This window comes from Microtus pennsylvanicus, chromosome 15 (assembly GCF_037038515.1).
Source record: "Microtus pennsylvanicus isolate mMicPen1 chromosome 15, mMicPen1.hap1, whole genome shotgun sequence".
NCBI classification, from domain to species: Eukaryota; Metazoa; Chordata; class Mammalia; order Rodentia; family Cricetidae; genus Microtus; species Microtus pennsylvanicus.
In genome coordinates, this window is record NC_134593.1 from 13,552,375 (window position 1) to 13,580,074 (window position 27,700).

Here is a 27,700-nt window from a genome sequence, read left to right on the forward strand (position 1 = left end):
ACCACACCACACCACCACACCACACCACACCACCACCACACACCACACCACCACACCACACCACCACCACACACCACACCACCACACCACCACACCACACCACACACACCACCACACCACACCACACCACACCACACCACACCACACACACCACCACACCACACCACACCACACCACACACACCACCACACACACCACCACACCACCACACCATCACCACACACCACACCGCCACACCACACCATAGCACACCACCACACCACACCACACACACCACCACAGCACCACACCACACCACACACACCACCACAGCACCACACCACACCACCACCACAGCACCACACCACACCACACACACCACCACAGCACCACACCACACCACCACCACACACCACACCGCCACACCACACCATAGCACACCACCACACCACACCACACCACACACACCACCACAGCACCACACCACACCACCACCACACACCACACCGCCACACCACACCATAGCACACCACACACCACACCGCCACACCACCACACCACACCACACACCACACTGCCACACCACACCATAGCACACCACCACAGCACCACACCACAGCACACCACACCATCACACAGGCATATTGTAAGATGCCCTTCTGTTGGAACTTGTCTTGTGTTGTTCTCATGATTACACTGGGAAAGAAAATCAGAGATAGGAGACTCAGAGACTCCCTCCCTCTCTCCCTGGCTCTTCCCTCTTTCTTCTCTCCCACTCTATCCCTCCTTCCCTCCATTCCTCCTTCCCTTCTTTCCCCGTTCTTGGGTTTTTGACAAAGGGTTTTCCTCTGTAGCTGAGGCTGACTTGGAATTCACCGTGTAACCCAGGCTCGCCTCAAACTCCCAGCAAGCACCCTGCCTCATGCCATTTCCATCTCATAATAACAGCGGTGAGCTCTTTCAGCATGACTCTGTGCTGAGTGTCAGCATTGCCGGGAGGAGCGTTCCGGTGTCTCCCACCAGATGTAGTTGTGTACCTACAGCCCCTGCTCTCTGGGAAACTGCGTCTGGAAGGAAGGTCTCTTGAAACCACTCACTCACTCATACACACAAACACACACACACTCACTCATACACACATTCACACACACCCATACACACTCTCTCACACACACACTCATACACACACTCACACACACACTCTCTCTCACACACTATACACACTCACTCACACACACAAACACACTCTCTCACACACACAGAGCCTTAGCAAAGAGGAAGAAAAGAACTGACTCCCAAAAGTTGTCCTCTCTGACTGCAGAAGATTGCAGATCTTAGTTGTATAACAGGACTGGGGTGGGAGTGGGTGCTGGCTTTGCTGGGATGAAGACAGGCATGGAAGAAGAGGCCAAATAAGAGAACAGGAAAATTCTGGGAAGAGGAAAGGCTCAGTCTGCCGTCATTACCCAGACACAGAGGAAGCAAGATGAGAATGCCTCACTGATAAAAGGTACCAAGCCATGTGCCTAACACAGATAAGAATTATGGGTTAGGGGGCTGGAGAGATGGCTCAGCGGTTAAGAGCATTGCCTGCTCTTCCAACTTCCAAAGGTCCTGAGTTCAATTCCTGGCAACCACATGGTGGCTCACAACCATCTGTAATGAGGTCTGGTGCCCTCTTCTGGCCTGCAGGCATACATGTAGAAAGAATATTGTATACATAATAAATATTTCAAACAAAAAAATTAAAAAAAAAAAAGAATTATGGGTTAATTTAAGATGTAAGTTGATAAGAAGCCTGAGCTAATAGACCAAACAGTTTATAATTTTAAAAAAAAAGACCAAATAAGGTTGCAGTTAAAATGACTTTCAGGAGCATGGATGCCCATGGGGCAGAATTCCTTCCATCTGTGCTGTCTTTGTTCTTTGTTCAAATTGACTTTGGTCAGCTGGGCAATGGTGGTGCATATCATTAATTCCAGCACTAGGGAAGGGGGGGTGCAGAGGCAGGTGGATCTCTGAGTTTGAGGCCAAGGCCACCCTGGTCTATAGTTTCAGTGCAGCCAGGGCTACACAGAGAAACTCTGTCCTGAAAAACCCCAAATAGAAAATAAGTAAATATAAACGAGCAAAAAAATAAATTAATTAATAGAGTTACCTTTCCAGTAGACAATAATGAGAACAATAATGAGAACAGATTGGAGCATTAGAGAAGGGAAGAGAAAGAGGAGTGAAGGAAAAGGGAAGAGGTGCCCACTCCCAGATAGCACCCACTCCCACTCCCTGCTGCCAGTATTCTGTCTTCAGGCTCAGTTTTATTTGACTGAATTTACTGTTTGTTTAAATGCCACCTGCCGATCTTAACTGCGCTGCTCTTTCCATTGTCACCGCTGTCACCTCTGCGCCAGCTCCCCCACACTCTCCGACACCTCCAGAATGGCCTGCTTGACCCCCTCCCTTGCTCCAAATTGCTTCTTTACAATTTCTGGCTGTGAAAGTGGCAGAGTTACTGAGGCAAAATAATCTGTGCCAATTTGCATTTCCTTCCTTGTCATCTCTATTATACAGTATTAATCTGCCAAGACAAATAGGAAGCAGGGGCTGTTCTAAACATAGAAAAAGATAGAAAGCAACTCAATTTATGTATGAAGCAGAAACACAGCCAGTACCAAAAACTGTCAAAAGCAGCACTCAAAAAGGCTCTAGGCCAGTTTTATCTCATGGATATAAAACTCCTGAGATATTTAGAATTATTAAAATCAATATATTGCTGTAGTGATTATATAACACAACCAAATAGTGCTTATCCCAAAAACTAATACAAAATTTGGTATTAGGATATATAGACATATGAGATACATAAATATACATATTTATGTGTATCTCTTCTTGTTTTTGAGAACAGGCACTGGCAAGGGACTTAGGAGGCTAAGGCAGGGGAATTGCCTTGAGTTTAAGGCCATCCTGGGCTACAGTATGAGACACTATCACTCTGTATCTCTCTCTCTCTCTCTCCACACATACACACACACACACACACACACACACACACACACACACACACACACGTTTAGAGGCAGGAGGATCAGAAATTCAAGGTCGTTCTCCACCACAAAGCAACTTTGAGAGCACGTGCCATACTGTCTCAAAAAAATAAAAACACGTGTTCTGTATGTTCAGCTGTATGTCGGCACACATGTGCCTAAGACCCACATGCACGTGTGTGTGGAGATGAGAGGCTGATTTTGGGTGTCAATCACTGCCCACTTTATTGAGTGAGGTTGCTGAAGGATGTCCTGTCTCTGCATGCAGAGTGCTAAGGTCACAGGCAGGCTGCCCTATGACCCCACCCACCCACCTATCCACAAAACTTTGAGGATCTGAACACTAATACTGCTCCTTATACTGTCAGGGCAGTGTCCCGTTTGCCCAGTCAGCTCCTCAGTCCTCAATCACAATTCTTTTTTTTTGTTTTTTGTTTTTTTTTTTTTTTTTTTTTTTTTTTTTTTTTGGTTTTTCGAGACAGGGTTTCTCTGTGGCTTTGGAGCCTGTCCTGGAACTAGCTCTGTAGACCAGGCTGGTCTCGAACTCACAGAGATCCGCCTTGCCTCTGCCTCCCGAGTGCTGGGATTAAAGGCGTGCGCCACCACCGCCCGGCCCCTCAATCGCAATTCTAATGGAAACTTGTTTTAGCTGATTTTTTTTTTTTAGAGCAATAAGCAGCCCCATCTGGACTTGTCCCCAGATGGCACTGATGCAGGGCTCCAGCGAGCTTTATTGATGCTCACATCAGCGCTACCAAAGGGTCTCCAGCAGTCACCATCCAAGGCCTCTTCTCTGGGGACCATGTCCTCAATCTGGCCCTGTGACCTGGCTCCAGTCCCCATCCAGTGGTCTCAAAGGGACTTCAAAGCATGGCTACCAGTTTGAAGGTCCCCTCAGGTTTGGCAGGAACCACGTGGACAAAAGTCTTGTAGAGCACAGCCCCCTTGGGCAGACTGGTGACCAGATCCACAGCTTCCGAGTTGTTGGGATTGGGCACGTAGACATCTTTGGTGTAGCGGACTATCCCCTCCTCCAGGGCATGGAGGCACTTGTTCCTTCCAAGTCTCACATGGGCGCCTGGGTGCCATCGAAACTGCCGCTGAGTGCCAAGGATGTTCCCAGCATGAACATAGTGACCTTTATTTTCTTGATGCCATCGTGTTTGCCTCGTGATTTCCCGCCCAGGTTCTTGGAGCTGCCACCTGTCTTCTTGGACGCATATCTGACTGCAAGAGCTGCAGCTGTCTTGGGGCTGAAAAGGGCTTCTGCCCTCATCCTCAGGGCAAGCACTGCCGACGCCATGCTTGCTGCTTCGCATTCGCTTCCGGGCTGGGAAACCTGCCTTTTAGCTGATTTTTTAAAAAACAAATAAACAAACAAACAAAAACGTTGTATTTATTAAGCATTGAGTTTTGGTTTGCTTTGGGTTTGAGGCAGAGTGGATGCAGCTCCTGGAGATGCTCATGCCTCGTCCTCCAGCATCTGGGATCTCAGGGTCCAGGTACCACGCCAGCTCTAAGATCTGTATTTGTGTGTCACGCTCTATGAAAGTCACTGCACATTCACAGGAACCCTGTGACATAGGAAGTAAGTGTTCTTCCCACAAGAGTGAAGGAAATGATGGCCAGGTGGCTTAGCTGCTGCAGACCAAGGCCACCTGCCTCCAGAGCCTTTTGTCTTAGCCCGAAGACCCATCATCCTAGACCGGGCAGTGGTAGTGTATACCTTTAGTCCTAGCACATGGGAGGCAGAGGCAGAGGCAGGCGGATCTTTGTGAGTTCGAGGTCAGCCTCGTCTACAGAGTGAGTTCCAGGAGAGCCAGGGCTATGGTGTGGGAGGGCCTTCTGTCTATGTGTTGATTTTATTGGTTAATGAATAAAGCAAACTGGCTTGGCATGAGAGGAGTAAGGAGGAGTTAAGAGAGATACCATGGACCCACTGCCGGGGATAGACATGCTGAAACTTTGCTGGTAGGCCACGACCTTGTGGTGATATACAGATTACTAGAAATGGGTTAAACTAAAGATGTAAGAGTTAGCCAGAGCTAATGGGCCAAGCAATGATTTAATTGATACAGTTTCTGTGTGATTATTTTGGGTCTAAGCTAGCTGGGTGGCTGGGAACCAAACAAGCAACCTCCTTACTACAGGGGCTACACAGAGAAACCCTGTCTCAAGAAAAGAAAAAAGAAAACAAACAAACAAACAAATAAACAAAAAAGACACACCATCTGGGATCCCTTTAAGTTCAGCACCCACAAAGCATAGGCATGTATATCTCTGTAAGTTCCAGGACTGGCTAGACCACATAGAAGTTTCCAGGGAAGCCAGGGTCTAATAATGAGCACACACACACACGCATACACACACATACACATACACACACACACATACACACATGCACACACACACACGCATACACACACATACACATACACACACACATACACACATACACACACACACACATACACACATACACACACATACACACACACATACACACATACACACACATACACACACACATACACACACACATACACACACACATACACACACATACACACACACACACACACACGTTACAAGGCAGTCTCCATCTCTGCCCTCTTGAGTCTCCTGACTTCACTCTCACCCTTCTCTGCCCAGCGCCAGACCAGCCAACAACAGTCTGTTTGGCTCAGCCTCTGGCTTTGTAACCAGCAGAACCACAACCACAGATGACTTCAGTCCAGCAAAGGACACTGAAGTCATTAATGTCTTCTCCTCATGAAGCGTCGTTGTCTTCCAGCCTACCCATCTCACAGGGGAACTTCCTATTGCAGGACTATGGGATAATGAGGTTTGCTTCTGAAAGTTCAAGACAACAGGCAGACCATTCCCAAAGCCCAGCAGATACACCTGCTGGAGTGAGAGAAGGAGCAACGTGTTCACGGCATCGTGTGATAAGACAGGCCAGATGTGAGACCTGAACAGCACCCAGGGCAGGGCCACCCAGATCATAGTAGAATGCTCCTGTTTCTACCTACGAAACACTGGATCAAAGCCCCCAACTACAGTGATGAGCAAGATCTGGGATAAGACTGCCAAGTTTGGGATAACTGATTATCAGTTACTACGATGGTCTGGCAGGTACCGTGTGATATACCTGATGGCTGTTGTGGCCACTTCCAGAGGCATTTGACTGTCTATCAGAGAAGCAGCCTTTGACATTCAGGACATCAGAGCCCCCAATGAAATGCCGGCATCCATGTGTGGCTATTTTTAAAAACAAACACAATAAATCAATTGGTTTTGGAGAACTTTTATTCACAACATCAGCTGCCCAGATCCAGCAGAAGGTAATTTCACCTTCAAATGTCATTGATCCAATGGAACCAATAATTCAGTTCTTTAAGACATCTATGTGGGGCTGGATAGATGGCTCAGCAGTTAAGAACACTTGTTGCTCTCCCAGAGAATCCTGGCTCAACTCCCAGCACCTAGTTGGCAGCTCACACCTGTCTGTAACTCTAGTTCCAGGGCATCCAACGCCTTCACACCGACACACATGCACTACACAGGTGAATGAAGGAATTCATTGCCTTCCATCTGGTCCATAGCATCTCGCAGCTGTGGATTCTAACGGTGGGTTCAGCTTTTGGGGCAAAGATTCCAAATCCAAACTAAAGACTTTCTGGTGGTGAGTTCATGTGGAGCAACCTGCAGCTTCAATCACAAGAGAAGCTCACTTGCGAACCCTTCTTCCTTCCAACTGTGACTGGTCCAATGATAAACATCTGTAAACACCAAAAGAACATTTCCCTGCACAGCACAGCTGAAGAGCTGAAGCCAAGGAATCCAAAGTAGTATCCTTCCCTGGGGGCCGTTGGGGTTTTCTCTCCAGCCTGCCTCACTTCTGCCTGGCCACGGGTGGGCCAGCACCCTCGGACATGCCTTGCCTTCCTTCCTTTCTATTCCCTGTTGCAGCTTTCCTAGAAGTCTAAGGTTACTGAAATTCCCACCAAAGCCACATCCTGGTGACAGCGCATTGCTCAACAGTATTTGTGCCCAATAATGTTGAAAAACTATCTATCAGTCTGCAGCACGTTTTACAGTAAAATATTTTGAGTATGGCCAATAAAAGATAAATTGTCAGGGGGCTGGAGAAATGGGTGGCTAAGTGGTTAAGAACATGTATGCCGCGTGGTGCTGGCACTCGGGAGGCAGAGGCAAACGGATCTCTGAGTTTGAGTCCAGCCTGGTCTGCAGAGCAAATTCCAGAACAGGCACCAAAGCTATATAAAGAAACACTGTCTTGAAAAACCAAAAAAAAAAAAAAAAAAAAAGATATATTATCTTAGTTACTGTCCTATTGCTGGGAAGAGACAAGGAAACTCTTTTAAAAGAAAGCATGTAATTGGGGGCTGGCTTATGGTTTCGGAGGCTTCGTCCACTATTAGTGTGGTAGGGACCATGGTGGGAGCACAGAGGCGCATGCATGGCAATAGAGCAGCAGCTGAGAGACACTGGGCCTGGTGTGAGCTTTTAAAAACCTCCAATCCACCCCCCAGTGACACCCTTCCTCCAAGGTCACACCTTCCTGTCCTTCTAATCCCTCTCAAATGGTTCCACTCCCTGGTAATTATTCCAATAGCTGAGCCTACGGGAGCCATCCTTATCCAAATCACCCCATGTATATATCTTCTATAATTTGCTTCTAGAAAGCTAGCCCCAGTGGTCTTCTTCACGCACAAGAACAAAAGGTTGACCAGGAGAAAGTCTTAGTGCCCCTTTACTTACCTATTTGTATGTTTTGTCTACATGTTCATCTGCACACCAGAAGAAGGACTACAGTCAGATGGTTGTGAGCCACTACGTGGGTGCTGGGACTTGAACTCAGGACCTCTGGAAGAGCAGCAGTACTCCTAACCACTGAGCCATCTCTCCAGGCCCTCATTAAAGTCTTTTTTAAAACCACAAAGCTGTTAGAGAACAGAGAGTGGCGATGGTTAAGTCAATCACTCATGCAGTGACGTCTCACGCAGCCATTAAAGTCAATGTTGCCAGAGAAAATTGAATAATGCAGGGAAGTGCTCCTAATAGTACCATTACGTGACACAGATTACAAACCGTACGTGCAGAATGACCTCAGCTGTGTGGGGAAAATAACGTTCCCCGATTTTTCAACGGTGAGCATGTTTGTGTTACACTGACAACATTTCTAAAGGTATGTATGAACACAGGCCTGGCTCCTGGCCGTTCTGCCTCATTCACCCCGTTCCTCTGTGGGCATCTGTGGCTGTCTGACCTCAGCCGTTAAGAACATGATCATCCCCCTCAGACAGGTATTTATTGAGCTTTACCACACCAGGCATTTCACAAATTCGCCCATCCTCTAGATATAATTGTGCAGGTCATAATTGTGAATGTCCATCTCACAGGTAAGAAAACAGAGACACAGGAACCCTGAGTGAAGCGGTACTTAGCTCTGGGAGAGCCCGATGGGAAAGAGTTGAGCGTCTGATTCGAAGGCCAGTCATTATTATTATTTTTTTTTTACAGTGGCATTTGTCAAAATGTGGTCCAAGAAGCCAGGCACACACCTATAATCCCAGCCTAGGGAGGCAGAGGCAGGCAGATCTCTGTGAGTTTGAGGCCAGCCTGGTCTAGAGTGAGTTCCAGGATAGCCAGGGCTACCCAGAGAAACTCTATCTTGGAAAATAGTAATAATAGTAATAATAATAATATTTTCAGTACATCTGCAGCACTTTGACATCCTAGATGCTGTGGACCAAGAACTTGGGGAGGTGCAGGCTGTGTGCACTTTGCTCTGTCTCCCCAGGAGTGTATCCGACGTTGGGCTCTGGTCCTTTGAGTAGTACCCACGCCCTGCTGTCTCTGACTCCGGTGCTTACCAGTTATGGGTCTTCTTGGTTCTCTTATTGACAATTAGGCTTCACAAGTGGTCTCGTGACAACCATGATGCCAAAATGACAACCATTTCTCCAGGTAGCAATGAGGAAGAAGGTACAATGGGCTTTTTAAAAAGGAAGTAATAAGGCCAGGCGGTGGTGGCGCACGCCTTTAATCCCAGCACTCGGGAGGCAGAGGCAGGCGGATCTCTGTGAGTTCGAGACCAGCCTGGTCTACAGAGCTAGTTCCAGGACAGGCTCCAAAGCCACAGAGAAACCCTGCCTCGAAAAACCAAAAAAAAAAAAAAAAAAAAAAAAAAAAAGGAAGTAATAAGAGGCTGGAGGGTGGAGGGTGGTAGAGTGGTCAGCAGCGCTTGTTTCTCTTGCAGAGAACCCAGGTTCTAAACCCACACGCTGCTGTCTGTAGCTGTTTCCCAGGATGGGGTTGGGATATCTGATGCCCTCTACCAGCCTCCTCCAGCACTGCGTGCACATAGTGCACAGACATGTCTGCAGGAAAATACCCATACGTATAAAATAAAAATAAATACATATAAACGAGAAATGAATTAAGAAGCAATTTTGGTTATTTTGTTTTTTAAGTCAGGCTCTTGCTATGTAGTCCTGGCTGGCCTGAAACTGACTATGTAGCACAGGCTGGCCTTTAACTCACCATGATCCTCCTGCCTCTGTCTCCCAAATGCTGGAATTACAGGTGTGAACCTCCATACCCAGCCTACAAACATCTTTAAATATTCTCAGTTTGGTGGTGGTGGTGGTGGTGAAGGTGGAGGTGGTAGTGGTGGTGATGGAGGTGGTGGAGATGGTGGTGGTGGAGATGGTGGTGGTGGTGAAGGTGGAGGTGGTAGAGGTGGTGATGGAGGTGGTGGAGATGGTGGTGGTGGAGATGGTGGTGGTGGAGATGGTGGTGGTGGTGAAGGTGGAGGTGGTAGAGGTGGTGGTGATGGAGGTGGTGGAGGTGGAGGTGGTAGTGGCGGTGATGGAGGTGGTGGAGGTGGTAGAGGTGGTGGTGGTGGAGGTGGAGGTGGTGGTGGTGGAGGTGGTGGTGGTGGAGATGGTGATGGTAGTGGCGGTGATGGAGGTGGTGGAGGTGGTGGAGGTGGAGATGGTGGAGGTGGTGGTGATAGTGGTGGTGATGGAGGTGGTGGAGGTGGTGGAGGTGGTAGAGGTGGTGGTGGTGGAGATGGTGGAGGTGGTGGTGATGTGTGTATTTCTTGTTTGTTTGAATTAGGATCGAGATTATGAAGCTCAGGCTGGCCCCACCCTCCTGGGTACCAGACAGAGCCTGGCTCAGGTCTAATGTGGGGAACGTCTATTGATAGAGTGCAAGATGGGGGTAGTGGCTCATGTCTGTAGTCCCAGGATTTAGTAGGTTGAGGCAGGAGGATTACTACAAGTTCAAGGCTACCTTAGACTACACAGAGAGACATTGGTCTTGAGCAAAAACAAAAATAAAAAGTTTCAGAGCCTTGGGCTTGTTATTTGCTTGTTAGGTTTATTTAGTTTGTCTTCTGTGTGTAAGTGTTTTGTCTCATTATGTATGTGCACCGTCCTCTGACTGCCAGAAAAGGGGATCAAATCCTTGGGAACAGGAGTTACAGACAGCAAGCTGCCATTGGGTGCTGGGAACTGAACCAGGATCTTTTGCAAGAGCCACAAGTGCCCCTAACTGCTGAGCCATGTCTCCAGCCTCTTGAAGCCTTGTTTAATGGAAAGAGATCACAACCAAGGTTTGTTCTGGCCCCAGTATAACCCCAGCTACTTTCCCAGTGACGCTAGCTTGGTATCCCTTTCAAACCAGAACCCTGTGTGTGATGATGAAGTTTATTTTTTTTAAAGATATATTTATTTATTATGTATACAACTTTCTGCCTCCATGTATACCCAAACGCCAGAGGAGGGCGCCAGATCTCATTACAGATGGTTTGGAGCCACCATGTGGTTGCTGGGAATTGAACTCAGGACCTCTGGAAGAGCAGATGGCGCTCTTAACCACTGAGCCATCTCTCCAGCCTGATGATGAAGTTTAAAACGTTGATTTGGCTAACCTGTAATAAAAAAAATGTACAGACTTAGTTATGCACAAGCACAGCCTGCTTCCTTCTCCCCCTCTTTTCTTTTTCTTGTGTATTAAATTTATTCTATGATAAGTTTATACATGTGTACACTATACCTACATCATACTCAACCCTCATCTTCCCTCCTGGCTTAACTTCAAACTCACGATCCTCCTGCCTCAGCCTCCCAAATGCTAGGATTACAATTTGAGCCACTAGGTCCAGCTATTGAAGTCCTTTCGGTCCTAGCTGCCCTACTCACCCAGAGCTAGACTGCGTCTTTTCCAAGCAAACTCTAAACCGCAGAGCCCTTAGAGTGGGAACTGTGCAGCCACACCCGTCCCAGAAATGTCCCTGATTCTTTGCTAATGGCTTAAGATAACCTAGCAAAGTTCCTTTGGTCCTGATCCACTAAGAAAACGCCTCTCCTTCAGACTCAAACTGTGGCCATCTAGTTGGTTTTCCTGGTGCTAGGCCACACTTTTGCTGCTAAGGCCCCAAATAAATTGAATATTGTGCAATTCTATATCTCTCCCGCAATGTATAAGGAAACCTACTTGTTTCCTAAAAGCCCGCTGAGGTGCCTCAGGATTGATGATACAGTGTCTTCCTGGGCCCCAGAGATCCCGCTCAGCGTTGAAGATAACCAGGCTGACCTCTAGGGGGCAATGTTTTCCTACCTTTAGTGCCTGGAATCCTGCAGGTGTAGGCTTCAAATTCAACCTTCCTTGAGAACACGTTATTTTACGTGTTTTCTTACCTGTGTGATCTTACTCCGCTTTCTGGAGGTGATTTCCTTCACTTGACAGGCAGGAGGCGAGTAAAGGGATCTCAGACCACCGAAGAGTGGAGGGGAAACAGCACATGCTTCCTGGGCACTGTGAGGAGATGGTGGCTAGGAGACTTTAGCTGTCTGGTTGCCTGCCAGGTCCCTTTTCACTAGCCCGCGGCAGCACCACAGGGCAAAGTGTGGGAGAGCTGAGAGGAAACAAAGCAGTGCTTCCTTCAGGAGCAGGCACGCCTTTTGTTCCTCTGATTTTCTGAAAGGGTTTTGTTTTTCCTACAAAACTGAATTCATGTCCGGTGTGGCTGCGTACACCCTTAATCCCAGTACTTGGGGGTCAGGAAGATCTGAGCGAATTCCAGGCCAGCTAGAGCTACCTTGTGAGACCCTATCCCGGACACACACACAATCCCCACCCCGAATAACCATATTCATACGCTCAGTAATTATTTTTTCATAAAATTAACGAACACATTAATGTTTAATACCTCCAAAGAGCAAAAGGCAGGGGCTAGGGAGACCGCTCAGGCACTAAGAGCACTTGCCGTGCAACCATGTGAGTTCAAATTTGCAGCACCCAAATCAAAGAGCTGGAAAAACGATTCGGCGGCTAAAATCCTGGACAGCTTTTCCAAAGGACCGGAGTTCGGTTCCTAGCACCACATCCGGTTCCTCACTATCACCTATGACTCCAGTACCACGCCCTCTTATAACCTCTGTGGGTACCAGGCACAAACACTCATACCCATAAAATAAATATTTTTAAAAATGTTTGTATGTGGCTGGGCGGTGGTGGCGCACGCCTTTAATCCCAGCACTCGGGAGGCAGAGGCAGGTGGATCTCTGTGAGTTCGAGACCAGCCTGGTCTACAGAGCTAGTTCCAGGACAGGCTCCAAAGCCACAGAGAAACCCTGTCTCGACAAAAACCAAAAAAAAAGAAAAAAGAAAAAAATGTTTGTATGTGTGTGTGAATAAGTGTATACCATGTGTACTTGTGTGAGTGTGAATAAGTGTATACATGTGTACTTGTGTGAGTGTGAATAAGTGGATACCATGTGTACGTGTGTGAGTGTGAATAAGTGGATACCATGTGTATGTGTGTGAGTGTGAATAAGTGGATACCATGTGTACTTGTGTGTGAATAAGTGGATACCATGTGTACGTGTGTGAGTGTGAATAAGTGGATACCATGTGTACGTGTGTGAGTGTGAATAAGTGTATACCATGTGTATGTGTGTGAGTGTGAATAAGTGTATACCATGTGTATGTGTGTGTTTGAATAAGAGTATACCATGTGTATCTGTGTGCTCACGGAGGCCAGAAGAGGACATCGGATTCCCTGCAGCTGGGCGACAGGCAGCTGTGCCTTCCCAGCGTGAGTGCTGGGAGTCTGCGAGAGGAAGCACACTGAAGCATCTCTCAGGCATGCCCATTTCTCTTTTAAGTTTTCATCCTTATTATTTCAAATACCAAAATCTAGTTTGATTTAGGATACCATCTAACTAAATAGGAAAGCTTCATGCTGTCAGAATGGCAGGAAGAACTAGTGTGGGATTTGGAAGCTGATTTTCAGATGCTACTAACTACCAAGAGAAATTGTGTTTAGGCTTTTTTTTTTAAGATTTACTTTTTTTTTTTTTTAATTTATATGTATGTGTTCTTGTGTGTCTGCAGATGCCCTAAGAGTCAGAAAAGAGTCTAGACTCGCTGTGAGCAAGAGTTAGGAAAACACAGTCCTCTGGAAGACAATGCCCAACTTCTGAGCCCCAACAAAGTATGCTGGGCTTCTTTTTTTTTTTTTTTTTTTTTTTTTTTTGAGACAAGGACGGAACTCACAACCATCTACCAGCCTCTGCCTCCAAAAGCTGGCATTAAAGGTGTTTACCACCATGGTAGGCTCAAGAAATTGATTTCCTACACTAAAGAAATCCAGCAGGGCATGGCAGTGCACACCTTCGCTCCTACAGGGAGGTAAAAGGTGGATCTCTGGAGCTTGAAGCCAGCCTGGTCTACATGGTGAGTTCCAGGTCAGTCAGAGGTGCAAAGTGAGATTCTGTCTGAGAAACAAGAGCAGAAGTTAAGATTGCCAAAAGTCAAGATCAGCCTGACCAAATGAGACTTACCTCAAAAAAAAAAAAGAAAAGAAAAGAAGAAGAAAGAAAGAACTAAAGGAAGGAAGGAAGGGAAAGAAAAGAAAGAAAGGAAGGAAGGAAGGAAGGAAGGAAGGAAGGAAGGAAGGAAAGAAAGAAAGAAAGAAAGAAAGAAAGAAAGAAAGGCTAGAGAGATGGCTCAGGAATTAAGAGCACTTGCTGCTCCAGGCAGTCATGATGCACACCTTTAATCCCAGCACTCAGGAGGCAGAGGCAGTTCTGTGAGTTCAAGGACAGCCTGGTCTACAAGAGTTAATTCCAGAATAGGCTCCAAAACTACAGAGAAACCCTGTCTCAACAAGCAAACAAACAAACAAAAAGCACTTGCTGCTCTTCCAGAGGACCCAGGTTCTGTTCCCAGCACTCACAGGACAGCTCACATCAGGTCCAGGGGATCTGATGCCCTCTCCTGGCCTCCACACGCACTAGCCATAGATGTGGTGCATAGACATACATGCATACCAGCAAACTAAAAACAAGCCTCTGCCTTCTACCAAAGAACATCGCCCCCCCAAAACCTGTTTGCAGCTTGCTTAGCATGCACAAGACTCTTGAGTTCACTCCCTAGTAGAGAGGGGAGGGAGGAAGGAGAGAAGGAAAGTTAACCAGGAACTCCACTGTAACACCCTATTCAGTGTTACCCCCACGATACAGTTTGCGGCCATTGTACTGTGCTCAAGTCGGTCGAGGGCCTGGAGGTTGAAAGAACACACAAAGAGACCTGGGTCATTCAAAAGGAGATCAGCTGAATGCCCTTTATTCAACCTTGGGGAAATCCTTCAAAGCCTCTCCGCTGCTCTAGGATTTCTGCCCACGCAGGTGGGAAATTACCAAAGATGGAGTCAACAATGCCCTACAGCTAATCACCAGGCGGGGCAGGGGAAGCACAGGAACAAACAGGATGCTTTAGTTAGCTAACCAGAAACTGTCCTCAAGATGAACCCCAGGAACAAGGGTAGACCCAGGCCCTACACTCCACACCTATAATTCCAGCACATAGCAGAGGCAGGAGGATAAACTGAATCTTGGCCTGGGCTACATAGCAATACCTTATTACATTAAGTAAATACATGAACAAATGGGAGGAGAGGAATTACATGCACACCATCCCAATTCTAGGAGACTGAGGCAGAAGGACCATGAATTTGAGACCAGCCTTGATCACATTACACTGTTTTAAAAAAGAAAAAGTAGCTGCCTCCTGAAATCTGTAACTTCCTGTAAAATGGGTCAGGGAAAATGTATTTATATTTGAATCTTTAAGAGAAGGGGGAAAAAACGGGGACTGGAGAGATGCTGCAGTGGCCAGAAACAGCGGATGCTCTTCCAGAGGACCCGAGTTCAGTTCCTGGCAACCAGAAACAGCGGATGCTCTTCCAGAGGACCCGAGTTCAGTTCCTGGCAACCAGAAACAGCGGATGCTCTTCCAGAGGACCCGAGTTCAGTTCCTGGCAACCAGAAACAGCGGATGCTCTTCCAGAGGACCTGAGTTCAGTTCCTGGCAACCAGAAACAGCGGATGCTCTTCCAGAGGACCTGAGTTCAGTTCCTGGCACCCACGTGGCAGCTCACAGTTCCAGGGGATCCAACAGACTCGTCTGGCCTCTGTCTGCACCAGGCGTGCACATGATACACATACAAACATGCTACATGCAGGCGAAACACCCACATACTGAACAGGAATAATTGTTTTGGGGTTTTGTTTTGTTTTTGTTTTTTTTTTTGGTTTTGTTTTGTTTTTTGAGATAGGGTTTCTTTGTGTAGCTTTGGCTGTCCTGGCACTAGTTCTGCAGACCAGACTGGCCTTGAACTTATAGAGATCCTCCTGATTAAAGGCATGTGCCACCACCACCTGGCCAAGAATAGTTTTTGTTGTTGTTGTTTTTTAATAATTAACTTTATTTTATGTGCATTGGTGTGAAGGTGTCAGATCCCCTGGATCTAGAGTTACAGACAGTTGTAAGCTGTCATGTGGGTGCTGGGAATTGAACCCAGGTCCTTTGGAAGAGCAGCCAGTGCTCTTAACCACTGTGCCATGTCTCCAGCCCCCAAGAATAAGTTTTAAGCAAAAAGGGAAAGAGGAAGGAATAGGGAGACAGAAAAAAAAAGCAAATTGTTATCAATATCAAATGTAGATTTAAAATATATTGGTATTTATCCTATTTTTTTCAATTTTTCTATAGATGAAACTTTAAATAGTTTTGAAGGGAAATTGCTTCACATAGTCAGCATTTACATACATAGTGACTGGCACCATTTACAGAAAGGTTTCTGGTTTTTTATGATTTATTATGTATACAGTGTTCTATCTGCATGTACACCTGCATGCCAGAAGAAGGTATCAAATCTCATTATAGGTGATTGTGAGCCACCATGTAGGTGCTGGGAATTGAACTCAGGACCTCTGGAGGTAACAGGCAGTGCTCTTAACCTCTGAGATATCTCTCCAGCCTCTACAGAAAGTTTTAAAGTACAATACCTTAGTTCTACCCAGGCCAATTCTGATGGTCATTTGACCTCAGCAGAAGGCTCCAGTTGCTTGCTCTGGACCACAGTTGGGTAGCTTCTGAGAGAAGCCTTCTGCCCCTGCCCTGCTTCCAAGCTGACAGCAGCCAGACCTCTGCCTGACCTCAGCTAGGACTGTAGAATTTTGTAGTCATGTTTCTATCCCACTCTTTGCTTTTGGAAGGATCAAGTCCTTGTGCTACAGGAGCATAAGTGGCTGGTTCCTAAGGTGAGCCGGATGCCTGGCTGTTGTGGAACATTTGTTTAACTAGGCAAAGATGCGTTACATTTGTTCCTTGATGCGTTTAACTATGTAAAGATGTGTTGCATTTGCATTAATAAATAAAATTAGCTTGGGCTCAGAGAGGCAGGGTTAGCAACTAGTTGACAGGAAGTAGCAGGAAGCGATTCTCTTCCCCCAGACGATGGCTCTGTTGCTGCTAAAGGTAGTTCTAACTAAAAATCCACTGCTCTAATAGAATTTGAGATTCAAAGGCTTCGGTGCAAACTCAAGAGAGCTCAGACAGAACAGCAGCTGGCTTTCTCTCTGCTGGTGTCCCCAGAAGCCTCTTCCTTTGCACACGCTGCTTTCCCCCAGGCTACGGCTGCCTGACACTGGGGCAAAGGTAAAGCAGCACCTGACTGCTTCACTGTGATTGTCCCACCAGCAGCCACAGTGACAAAATAGCTTCCAGTCTTCCTGAGCACCTAGCACTTTTCTAGGGAGTGCAGACGGGCCATGCATCCACTTCCTCTCTGCTGGTGAAGCCTCTAGGTCATGAGGACAAGCTGGCACGTCTACCTTCCGTTATTTGGAAAGTTTTAAAGCTCAGCTCTACTTTCGGATCCACTGAGTTCTTCTGCCTCACCTGTCTTGGCCACTATTCTATTGCTGTGAAGAGACACAACCACAGCAATGCTTAGAACAGCTATGTCCTGGTCCATAAGCAGAGAGAACCTGGACCTGGCACGGGCTTAAAAACATCAAAGCCAGCCGGGCAGTCGTGGCGCATGCCTTTAATCCAATCTCTCGGGAGGAGAGGTAGGCGGATCTCTGTGAGTTCGAGGCCACCCTGGGCTACAGAGCTAGTTCCAGGACAGGCTCCATAGCTACTGAGAAAGCCCGTGGTGGTGGTGGTGGGGGGGGGGGTCAAAGCCTACCCCTTGTGACATACTTCCTCCAAGGCCACACCTCCTAATCCTTCTAATTCTATCAAAGAGTTCAGTCCCTGGTGACTAAGCATTCATATATCGGCCTATGGGGCCTTTCTTACTCAAACCGCCACACACACACACACACACACACACACAACTTCAAGGTTCTTTTTCCATCTTTGCCAAGGAAAATGACTGAAATTCCAAGATGCAACATTACTACTTTATTCAGGAAATAATATTACACAGGGCTGGTGCAAACAGATACACATAAAATTATATAAATCTGATAGCTACATTTCCCAGAAAAGAACCAGTCATTGTAGACAAGGAAACCAGGAGGGTGTCATAATGATTGCAGTGTTTCGGCAAGTGTCCCTGTATTCCCTAATAGTAGAGGTAGTCTGTTGAACAGGAAGAGAGGGTGGCCATGTAGAATCCATGCTTCCTGGCTCTGCCTACTCAACTCAGTGGTTAGGGCTTGCTAAACTCCTGGAGAGCCCAACGCTTGTTTTCAGTTGCCTGTTTGAGCTGAGTGTATTCCTTTACCAGGTTCTCAAAGTCTTCTCCAAGGACCTCATAGGTTTTCAGGACCAGTCTCGTTTTCCCCATGTCCTGCTCTTGTAGGCGAATGGCTCCCTCCAAACGATCCCTAAGAGCCCCAGCAGAGAAAGTTCAGTAGAAGTTGTGAGTCCTCAGAAACCAGACCGGAGCAAATCTGACGAGGCTGGGGCCAGGCCAGGCCCAGCGGTGCCCAGCTGTTGGGGTTCTTACCTAATCAGACGATGCACTTCCACTTTCTCAGCACTGTAGGTGTCAGACAGAACCTTCACCTCCTCCATCCTGACACAGGGGAGGAAGGGATGTTATATGGAAGATCCCAAATCAAAGAGTTTAGGGGCCAGCAAGGTGGCTCAGGGGATAAAAAGTGCTTGGTGTGCTAGCCTACCGATCTGAGCTCAATCCCTGGAACCCACATAAAGGTGGAAGACGAGAACTGGATCCACAAAGTCACCTTCTGACCTCTACATGACCCGTGTGCGTACACACATCCACCCCAACACACACACACATATTCCCTCACACACGCCTTTTAAATACAGTAAAGAGTGGCCAAGAAGCTGGGGCCTGGAAAGGTGGTTCAGTGGATAGGAGCATCTTTTGCAGAAGACCTTGGTTCAATTCCCAGCACCCACAAGGCAGCTCACAACTGCCTGTAACTCCAGTTCCAGGGAATCTGACACCCTCTTCTGATCTCTGTGGCCACCAGAGGTCATTCAAACAATCCTATTTGTCATAATTATAACAAAAGAAAAATAAATTGAAACAGAATTTTTAAAAAGGAACATCTAACTCTGTTGTTGTGGTGCATGCCTTTAACCCCAGCGCTCAACAGGCACAGGCAGATGGAACTCTGAGTTCAAACTTAGCCTGGCCTACGTAGTGAATTGCAGGCCAGCAGTTAGCCAGGACTACATAGTGAGATGCTATCAAATAAATAAATAAATAAATAAATCCAGAGTAGCTAGCCGTAGTCAAGCTATAGAGAGGAGATAGACAAAGCACTGTGAGTCTGAGTCCCCAAGCAAGTGACCTCAGAGTACAGCACCTATTTCAGAAGGCCGTAAATAAACACTTCTAAGTGCTGAAAACTTTCGATTAACACAAAAAAAGGCTAGTTAAAGTGCCGTGTGGCACTGGCACTTCCAGGGACCCACTGGTACCAGGCAGGAGAGATGAGGAAGCAGGGTGGAGGAGTGGCGAGTGAGACAGAATCCCTCTGACCAGTGGGCTCACAGCTCACCTCATTTTAAGGATCATAGCGCTGCACTTGACTTCCAGGTACTGGGCATTGATGCGGTCTAGCTCAGACTGTGTCTTCAGCCGGTGCTCCTGAAGAAGCTTCTGGAGCAGGGTGAGGCAGCGGAGAAGCGCCTGGGAGTAGGTGGCTCTCTTCTTCTCCAGCAGCACTAGCTGCTCCTTCTGCTGGCTCCTGGCCTCCAGGCACTGCTGCTTCTCTCCTACCAGGACCTCTGGCAGTTTCCACACCTTTGCCGCTTTCAGTGTTTCTCCATCAGTGTCTGGGCAGAGACAGGAGCACAGGAAGTCCCCATAGCTACTGCCCTAGGGGGCATTCATCAGCCTGGCAGTGGTGGCGCACGCCTTTAATCTCAGTACTCAGGAGGCAGAGGCAGGCGGATTTCTTTGAGTTTAAGGCCAGCCTGGTCTACAAAGTGAGTGCCAGGACATCCAGGACAACACAGAGAAACCCTTTCTCGAAAAACAAAAACAACGACAAAGACCTGTTTCAAACTCACATAAAATGGAAACGCAGGCTATAAGGAGCCTGAAGGCTACACGAAGGGGGAGGCAGCTCTCACCTGAACTGGGGTCGTGGTAGCACAGCAGAGTAAAGCACTTCCTCTTGAGCTGCTCCTCCACCTCCAGCCGGAGCCGATCTCTCATCCACACGAAGTCCTGAAGTGAGCACACAGACCTCTCCATCAGGTGCAAGGACACAGATGGTCTCACAACCAAAGAAATGGCAGTATCGGGGGACAGAGGCCGGAGACTGCATAAGACCTTGTCTCAAAAACATAAATCCTAACACTAAGAAAGCAAATTACGCTATATCCTCACAATGGAATCCTACTAGTGGTTCTATTTGTTCTTTCACACTGGGGATGGAACCCAGGACCCTGCGCATGCTCGGCAAGGGCTCCACCGCTGAGCTAACTCCCCATGGCTCAAGCCTAGACAATGTTCAGAGTGCTACTGGAGGTATCATTTTATTTATCTCTGCTGTTATTCTCTGGTTTGTTTGGGTTTTTGTTTGTTTGCTTGTTTGTTTTTGATTCTTTGAGATAGGATCGCTGTACAGAGCCCTGTCTGTCCTGGAACTCACTGTGTAAGACCAGGCTGGACTCAAACTCACAGAGATCCACCTGCCTGTTTCCCAGGTGTGGGACTAATGGCTTGTACCACCACATCTGGCTTTGTTGTTTGTTTTCTGGGATAGACACGTTACATAGACTCAGGCTGGCTTTGAACTCACAACCCTCTGCTTCAGTCTCAAGTACTGGGTTTATAAGCATGAGCCTCTACTCATTTTGTTTCTGAGACAGGGTCTTACTGTGTTGCATGTCTCTAGTTGGCCTGGAACTAGCTATTTAGAACAGGTTGGACTCGAACTCAGACATTCACTTGCATCTGCCTCCTGAGTGTTAGCATTTCTTAAAGATTTACTGATATATATATATGTCGGGGGGGGGGGGATGTGCGTGTTTGAGTGTAGGTTCCCATGGAGTCCAGAAGTGGGTGTTGTTAGAACCCCTGGAGCTGGAGTTACAACCAGTTATGATCTGCCCCAGATTGGTTCTTGGAACTGAACATCAGGTCCTCTCCAAGAGCAATATGTACTCATGCACTGAGCCCCTCTCCAGCCCCAGCCTCTACTCTTGAATTTCCTCTATTAATTTGGGTCCTTTTGCTTTAAAGGCAGTCTTGTGTAGCCCAAGCAGGCCTTAACTAAGTCACCAAGGATGAAGCCAGTCTGGCCTACAGAGTGATACCCTGTCTTGGAACACCAGGAACATCAGGAGGGGTAAGAGCACGCCTTTATTTGCAGTGCTCACTTAGGAGCTGGATCTCTGTGGGTTCAAGGCCAGCCTCACCCACATCCAGCCACAACTACACAGTTAAACCTTGTCTCCCAGAAATGTTTTCAAAAGTGGGGAGACTGTAGAGAAGGCTCAGTGGTGAACATTGCCTGCCCTTCCAGAGGACCCAGGTTTGCTTCCCAGCTTGCAACAGCCATAACTTCAGCTCCAGGGTATTGTGGGATAGTTGATCACACTGTGAACCCCGAGATTGCATCATTTAAATAAAATCAATCATAGGTCAAAAGGCGGAGCAAGCAATCAGTTGACTGGAAGTAATCATAGAGTGAGGGCAAGTCGGGAGGTCTGGGAGAGAGAGAGACACAGGAAGTAGAGGGGAGGGACATCTGGTTGGAAGAGTTTTTGTTTCAGACAGTGTGGGAGAAACACTTTTTCTGAGATGACCATGAGAGGGGAAGGTAGGCCGGCTGCTTCCTCTGCCTCTTTGCGGTAGGAGGTTTTCATCCAGCAACTGATAGTGTCTCAGTCAAAAAACCAACATTTGGCTCCCAACATGGAGGCAGCAGCAGAGGCAGCAGCAGGACACAAGGCTCACCAAGGCCTCGGCCTCAGGAGCGAGGTGGCAGCAGGTTCACGTCAGCCAGGGTGCTGGAGGGAAAGCAACACCAGGGGATCCAACACTTTTTTCTAGTCTCTTCAGACATGTGGTGCTCAGATACACATGTAGGCAAAGCATTCGTATCTATCTTAAAACAAGAGAGCGAGCAAGGAGAGTATAATATCAGCACGGGCTGTTTATACAAACACTGCATTCCACTCTTCCAGTCTCTGACTGAGGGGCAGAGCAAAATGACAATGGGGACTTTGTGTTGAGAAGCACCTCACGAGGATGCACACGCTGTGTGGCTGTGCTGACTCTGAGGCCTGGAACACCAAGACTGACAGAAACACTACCAGGGCTGGGCAAATGGGACATCTGAAATTGTCTGTTATGGTCTCAGACGTGGGCTCTGTGAAGGAACACTACCAGCTAAACCCAAGAGGGCAGTGATGAACCCAGCGCCTCCATCATAACATAAACGCTATAGTTTCAAAGAAAAACAAAATTTCTAGATGTAGCATTTCAGATATTCCGTTCTTGGGTGTGACGGTCTTTTGAGTCTGACCAGGTGATATATGTAGTTTTTAGAAAAATAGTGAAGCTTAATAAGAAAAGTTAGGGGCTGGAGAGATGGCTTAGCAGTTAAGAGCACTGGCTGCTCTTCCAAAGGACCTGGGTTCAAGTCCCGGCACCCACATGGTGACTCACTGTAATCCAGGTCCAGGGGATCTGATGCCCTCTGCTGACCTCCGTGTGCACTCCACATATATGCTGCGCAGATATACAATTAGGCAAAATACCCATAAACATAGAACAAGAATAATAAAAGAAAAAAGGAAAAGAAAAGGAATGTTGAGCTGGGGCTGTAGCTCAGTTGGTATAGCAAGGCCTTGGGTCTGACTCCCAGGACCTCATAACTCAAGCAATCTGCAGCCCAGCACGTGGGAGGCATAACACGAGGGATCCAGAGTTCAGGGCCAACCTGAGGAAAGAGATGGAGAGACAGACAGACAACAGATACGAGAACTGCTTCCAACCTGTGAGGGTGGCATGAGCTCCAGGAGGTCGGCCTTCTCGAACCCTAGCAGCGGGGGCATCTCGGTCTCCTGGCCGGGACCCGAAAGCTGTGCCAGCTCGGTTACAAGCAGCCGCTGTTCGAGGGTCTCATGAAACTGAGAATAAAAAAAAAAAAAAACCAGACTATAAAACTGACAACGGGAGCCGGGTGGTGGTGGTGCACACCTTTAATCCCAGCACTCAGGGAGGCAGAGGCAGGAGGATCTCTGTGAGTTCTTTTACAAAATAAGTTCCAGGACAGCCAGAGCTACACAGAGAAACTCTGTCTCAAATAAACAAAACAACAGAAAACAAACTTTTGATTTAGCTGGGCAGTGGTGGTACATGTTTTAATCCCAACACTAAGAAGGCAGGTCTATCTATGCAAGTTTGAGGCCAGCCTGGTCTACAGAGTGAATTCCAGGACAGTCAGGGCTACACAGAAACCCTGTCTCAACCCCCCCCCCCAAAAAAAACCACTTTTGACTTGGCCTTTAATCTCATACATAGGAGACAGAGGCAGACTGTGAGCTTGAGGATAGCCTGGTCTACATGGCCAGTTCCAGGTCAGCCAAGGCTACAAAGGGTTACATCCTGTCTCAAAAGAACAAAACAAAAGGATGTCATTACCACCTCTTCTCACACTTTCTCCAAGTCCTCAAGTGAGTCACCACTTTAACTGAAGACTAGGGTTCCATGTCCCTCTCCTCTCCCCCTCCTGCCCCCAGGCCATTCTTTCTTTCCTCCTTTCCTCTCTTCCTACAGGGTCTCACTGTGTTGCCGAGACTGGCCTCAATTTCTGCACTGAGCTCTGTCCAGAGCCTCCCACGGCTGCCTACCCCGGTAGTTCTGATCACCGTAACCACCACCACCCCCAGTTCTCTGACCTCACCTTTTTGTCTTCCGATGTCAGATTTTTGTCCTGTGCCTTCACATAATAGTCCACGAGCAGCTCTTGGATGATTCTCTGTAAAATCTCGTACCTCAGCCACGCCATCTTACGCAGCCTAACTTCATTCCATACCTCGAAATAAAACAAAATCCCTGTCTAAGACTCTTCTCTCTCAAGGACTTTATCTTCCTTCTGCCATCCCTTCTCCTGGGGGCCTTACCTGAGCCTGCTCTTTCGCCAGGGTGAGGCTTAAACCACTTTCGTCCATGTGCTGCGAGAGACTCAGCAATAGCTTGCTAAAATTCGGGTTCTGGATCAGGTCCTCTTCAGTCAGGGCACAGGGAGGAAACTGCTTGACACATACTTAAAAAATGACAGACAAAGCAACAATGGGCATCACTTCTGAAACAAACAAAATGACAACCCTGGCTCTGAGTAGGAAAATCCTCTAAATAGAATGCGATTTAAAGGGGAAAATGAAGCCAGGGGCAGTGACACACACCTGTAGTCCCTGCTACTCAGGAGACTGGGGAGGAGCAGCCTTTAAAGCCAAGACATTGAAGACTGCCTGACAACACTGGGAGACAATGTCAAAAACAAACAGCAGCCATTTAGATGGCTCCGCTGGTCAGGGCTCTTGTCACCAAGCCTGGCCACCTGAGTCCGGCCCCGGAAACCACATGGTGAAGGAGAGCACCCACTCCTGAAACATGTCTTCTGATCGCCCACTTCAGCCTTCACACAAACAAACAAACAAAACAGCGAAAATTTGGATGTGGTGGCACACCGGCACACACCTGGAATCTCAGCATCAGGGAGATCGAGGCAGGAGAAGGAGAACTTGGAGTTCGAGGCCAACTTGGGCTACGTGACTTCCAGGGGAGCCTGTGTTATACTGCGAGACCCTGCCTCAAAATAGAAATCACAAATAAACCAGAAATGATACTTAAAAGTATTTAAAGTATTTACTTTATATATAAGGCTATTGATCAAAGGAAAACGAGTATCTAATAAAGTAAGGTCGCCAGGGCTTGCACACATTAAGCACAGGCTCAACCATCAGCTACAGCCCCAGTTCCAATGCTAGAGTTAAGTGAATGGAAATGCAAGGAGCAGAGGTAGAGTGTGTGCTTGCTGAGGACTTGGTTTGCTTCCCAGCTCCAAGAGGAAGCGGGGTGAGGGGGAGAGAGAAAGAGAAGAAAAAAGAGAGAGAGACCTTTTAGTATGAACCACCAGTAACCAAAAGACCTCATTAATACGAAGTTACTAGAATCCTTTTTTTTCCCCAAGGTTTTCTATGTAGCCCCAGGCTGGCTTTAAATTTGTGATCCTCCTGCCTCACCCACCTAAATGCTGGGATTACAGGCATGCAACATCAAGCCAGGCCATTATCATTAGAGTTCTTGAGGAAGAGAGGGAAAGAGACGTGGCAAACTCCAACTGTGGAAGAGACCTCAGTCAGTCACATAAGCAAAGCTGAGGAAAGGCAGAAGAAAGCAGCTGACCACTAGAACTCCAGCAGAGCTGAGGAACCCGCATGGGCACGTTATCACAAGGGGGCAGCGGCTTCCAGTTACCCTGTCTGCTCAAGGCCCCTTCTTTTCCACCGCTCTCCCAGGGCTTTTACCATTACGTACCAAACACCAAGGTGTTTACTCCTTGGACTATTATATCCAAAGTCATTTTAGAGACTAAGAAAGCTTTTATTTTCATTATCGGGCATAAAATTAGGTGTGGCGGGTGCACACTTATAATCTCCAAACTATGAGGTGGAGGCAGGCTAGCCTGGGCTACAGGAAAAACATGAAAACACAAGTAGGAAAGAAGCCTTTAATGGACAAGCCAGCCACCGTTACCTTGGCAACAGACTACCAATACAGCATGGCACGCAGCATCTATTGCAGAAGCAGATACCGAATCTGTGTGAACAGTTGGTCTAACCTGATTCTCCAATGAAGTCCTCCTCAATCTCCTGAATTTCACTTTCCTCAGAAACGGGGTGAGCCCTTTTCATCACAGAAGCAAAGACCTAGACAAGACCCCTGGAAAAGTCACCAAACCTTTCGCGGAGAGCTACCCTTACCTTGCTGCAGTATTTCCACCCCTTCTCCAGGTGAGCAGAAATCTCCAGAGGCCATCTGAATGTCTGGATATTATCCTGTACGGAACCAAATGGAAGAAACTGCCAGACGAACAAACCCCCGGCTGCTCCAGGCGGCGCTGCCTCAGGCAGCCTTACAAGCCCAGCTGGTCTCAATCTCTGGGCCAGGGAGGCAAGCCTTGAACTTCCGATCCTCAACTGCCTCTGCCACCCAAGTGCACCACCCCATCTTGCTCAGAGAGGATCCCAAACTCTTCAGCGTTTTATAGACAGATGAAGTACCAGAACACCTTACATTCCAAGAACAAATCATCTCCCGAGCTGTCCAAAAGATGACTCATTCTAAAGACACCACCCGGCCCCCCACCCAATCCACTAAGGTCTAATGGAAGGCAGCCCCTCCCACTACTATTGCGCCTACAAACTGTGGCACTCATGTTCCCGGGAGACTGGGGAACGGGAGGGGGCCCAAGTGTGCCTTTTCCCCAGTGACAGTTCAGTTGTAGGAGCATCTCTCTGATTTTCTAGTGCTTCTCTGACCGTGTTCCCTTATGGAAGAGCTGTTGGTCAGGGCAGGAGTGACAGGTGAACCACAACAGCTTTTCCCATATCTCGGAAGTGCACCTAGGGGTAAGGACACCATAGTGGACTGTAGAGGGCACAGTAGTAGGCAAGGGGACACAGCTATGGGTGTTTTGCCAGAACCTAGGGTAACTCGAAAAGGAGCGTCCTCACCAGAGGGCAGTGAGAAAATGAACAGGAACACAAACACTGCCTGCCCATTCATTCCCGGTTTGTTTTTGTTTGGTTTTGTTTTGTTTGTTTGTTTTTTGCCCCACCCTCTCCTCCAAATGCTGACTCTGAAGCTTATTAGAGCTTAATGCTTCAGACCCACGTGAAAGCAAGTAGCCGTTTGTTTTGTAACGCGGACGCAGCTGAGGAGGTGCGATGCGAGGCCTTAGTTTGTGGCTCTGCCACCTGATGTTTCTCTGTGAGTCTAAGGGAAACACTTTTCAGGTGCCAACCCTCTTCCGCCTGCAAAACCGCGATAACGATTAAACATGAAGAATGAATAACAATCGACTTGTCAACAAAAGCTATTTAGTTAAGTTCAGTTTTACCAATTCAGTTTATGGTTGAGCTACTCCTGCAAATAAAGTTTTGCAGGCCAGTTTCAACCGGCCCGGGGTTCTCAGCGGAGCCGCCCGCCTTCAGTGGCCATAGGACGTGACCTCAGGCTGCACCCCACCCTGCGCAGGCACCCGGGGTCCCATGCCCGGGGGTGCCCAGCTGCCAGCCCTCCAGCCGTCCCGCACGCTGCACTGGACACAGATCGATTTCCCAGGTGTTCTCACAAGAGGTGACCCTTACAAGGCCCGAGATAATCAAGATGCAGAACGCGCTCGCCGGCGCCGACCTACCGTCTGGGCCGCCAAGGAGTCCTAAGGGCGAGCGCGGCGTGGCTGCGAGCTCGCGGACGTCTAGGGCAAACCTGCACACCCCGCCGACGGGGCGCCGAGGCCGGGGGCTGCCTGGTGTGGCAGCCTGGGGCTACCGGGGGTGGACGCTCCCGCCAGCGGAGAACGGACGGGTCTGAAATTGGCCTGGCGGCGGGGCGGGGCGGGGCTGCGCTGGGCGGGAACGGAGACCCCGCCCCGGGAGCGCGCCCCGGGAGCGCGCGCTCGACTCAACCGCCGGGAAGTCGGAGCTGTACCCGTTTAATGGAAGGGAGGGCTAAGGCACGGACAGGAGCGGCCCAGCCCGGGAGCTCAAGCCTGCCTCTGGGGTCCTCGAACAAATCGCACCTTTACCGGCTTCCTCTCGAATGTGTTGTCGTT

The 27,700-nt window shown here is 48.1% G+C and overlaps 1 protein-coding gene and 2 pseudogenes across 1 annotated transcript; 1 reads left to right on the top strand and 2 right to left on the bottom strand.

Annotated features, from left to right (window-relative positions):
* Positions 1–3,690: 3,690 nt before the first annotated feature.
* LOC142835718 (large ribosomal subunit protein bL27m pseudogene) lies at positions 3,691–4,346 on the bottom strand (annotated as a pseudogene).
* A 222-nt stretch (positions 4,347–4,568) lies between these two features.
* On the top strand, positions 4,569–6,423 carry LOC142836125 (mRNA export factor pseudogene; annotated as a pseudogene).
* Positions 6,424–17,793: 11,370 nt separating this feature from the next.
* Haus4 (HAUS augmin like complex subunit 4) lies at positions 17,794–27,484 on the bottom strand. The gene is made up of 9 exons (XM_075949621.1): positions 27,284–27,484; positions 25,845–25,919; positions 23,982–24,124; positions 23,762–23,893; positions 22,851–22,985; positions 19,974–20,070; positions 19,397–19,673; positions 18,367–18,435; positions 17,794–18,244 (listed from the first exon to the last, which is right to left on the bottom strand). Exons 2-9 carry the CDS (start codon positions 25,897–25,899, stop codon positions 18,067–18,069), a joined length of 1,086 nt encoding a protein of 361 aa, XP_075805736.1. The 5' UTR covers positions 25,900–25,919; positions 27,284–27,484; the 3' UTR covers positions 17,794–18,066.
* Positions 27,485–27,700: the final 216 nt, after the last annotated feature.

Excerpts from the sequence above, each read along its gene's own strand:
- Haus4 (XM_075949621.1), bottom strand. The coding sequence starts at position 25,899 with ATGGCCTCTGGAGATTTCTGCTCACCTGGAGAAGGGGTGGAAATACTG. Across the intron at positions 20,071-22,850 it reads AGCTCATGCCACCCTCACAG|GACTTCGTGTGGATGAGAGA; the intron begins GTTGGAAGCAGT and ends TGCTCACTTCAG. Across the intron at positions 18,245-18,366 it reads GAAGTGCATCGTCTGATTAG|GGATCGTTTGGAGGGAGCCA; the intron begins GTAAGAACCCCA and ends TGGGGCTCTTAG.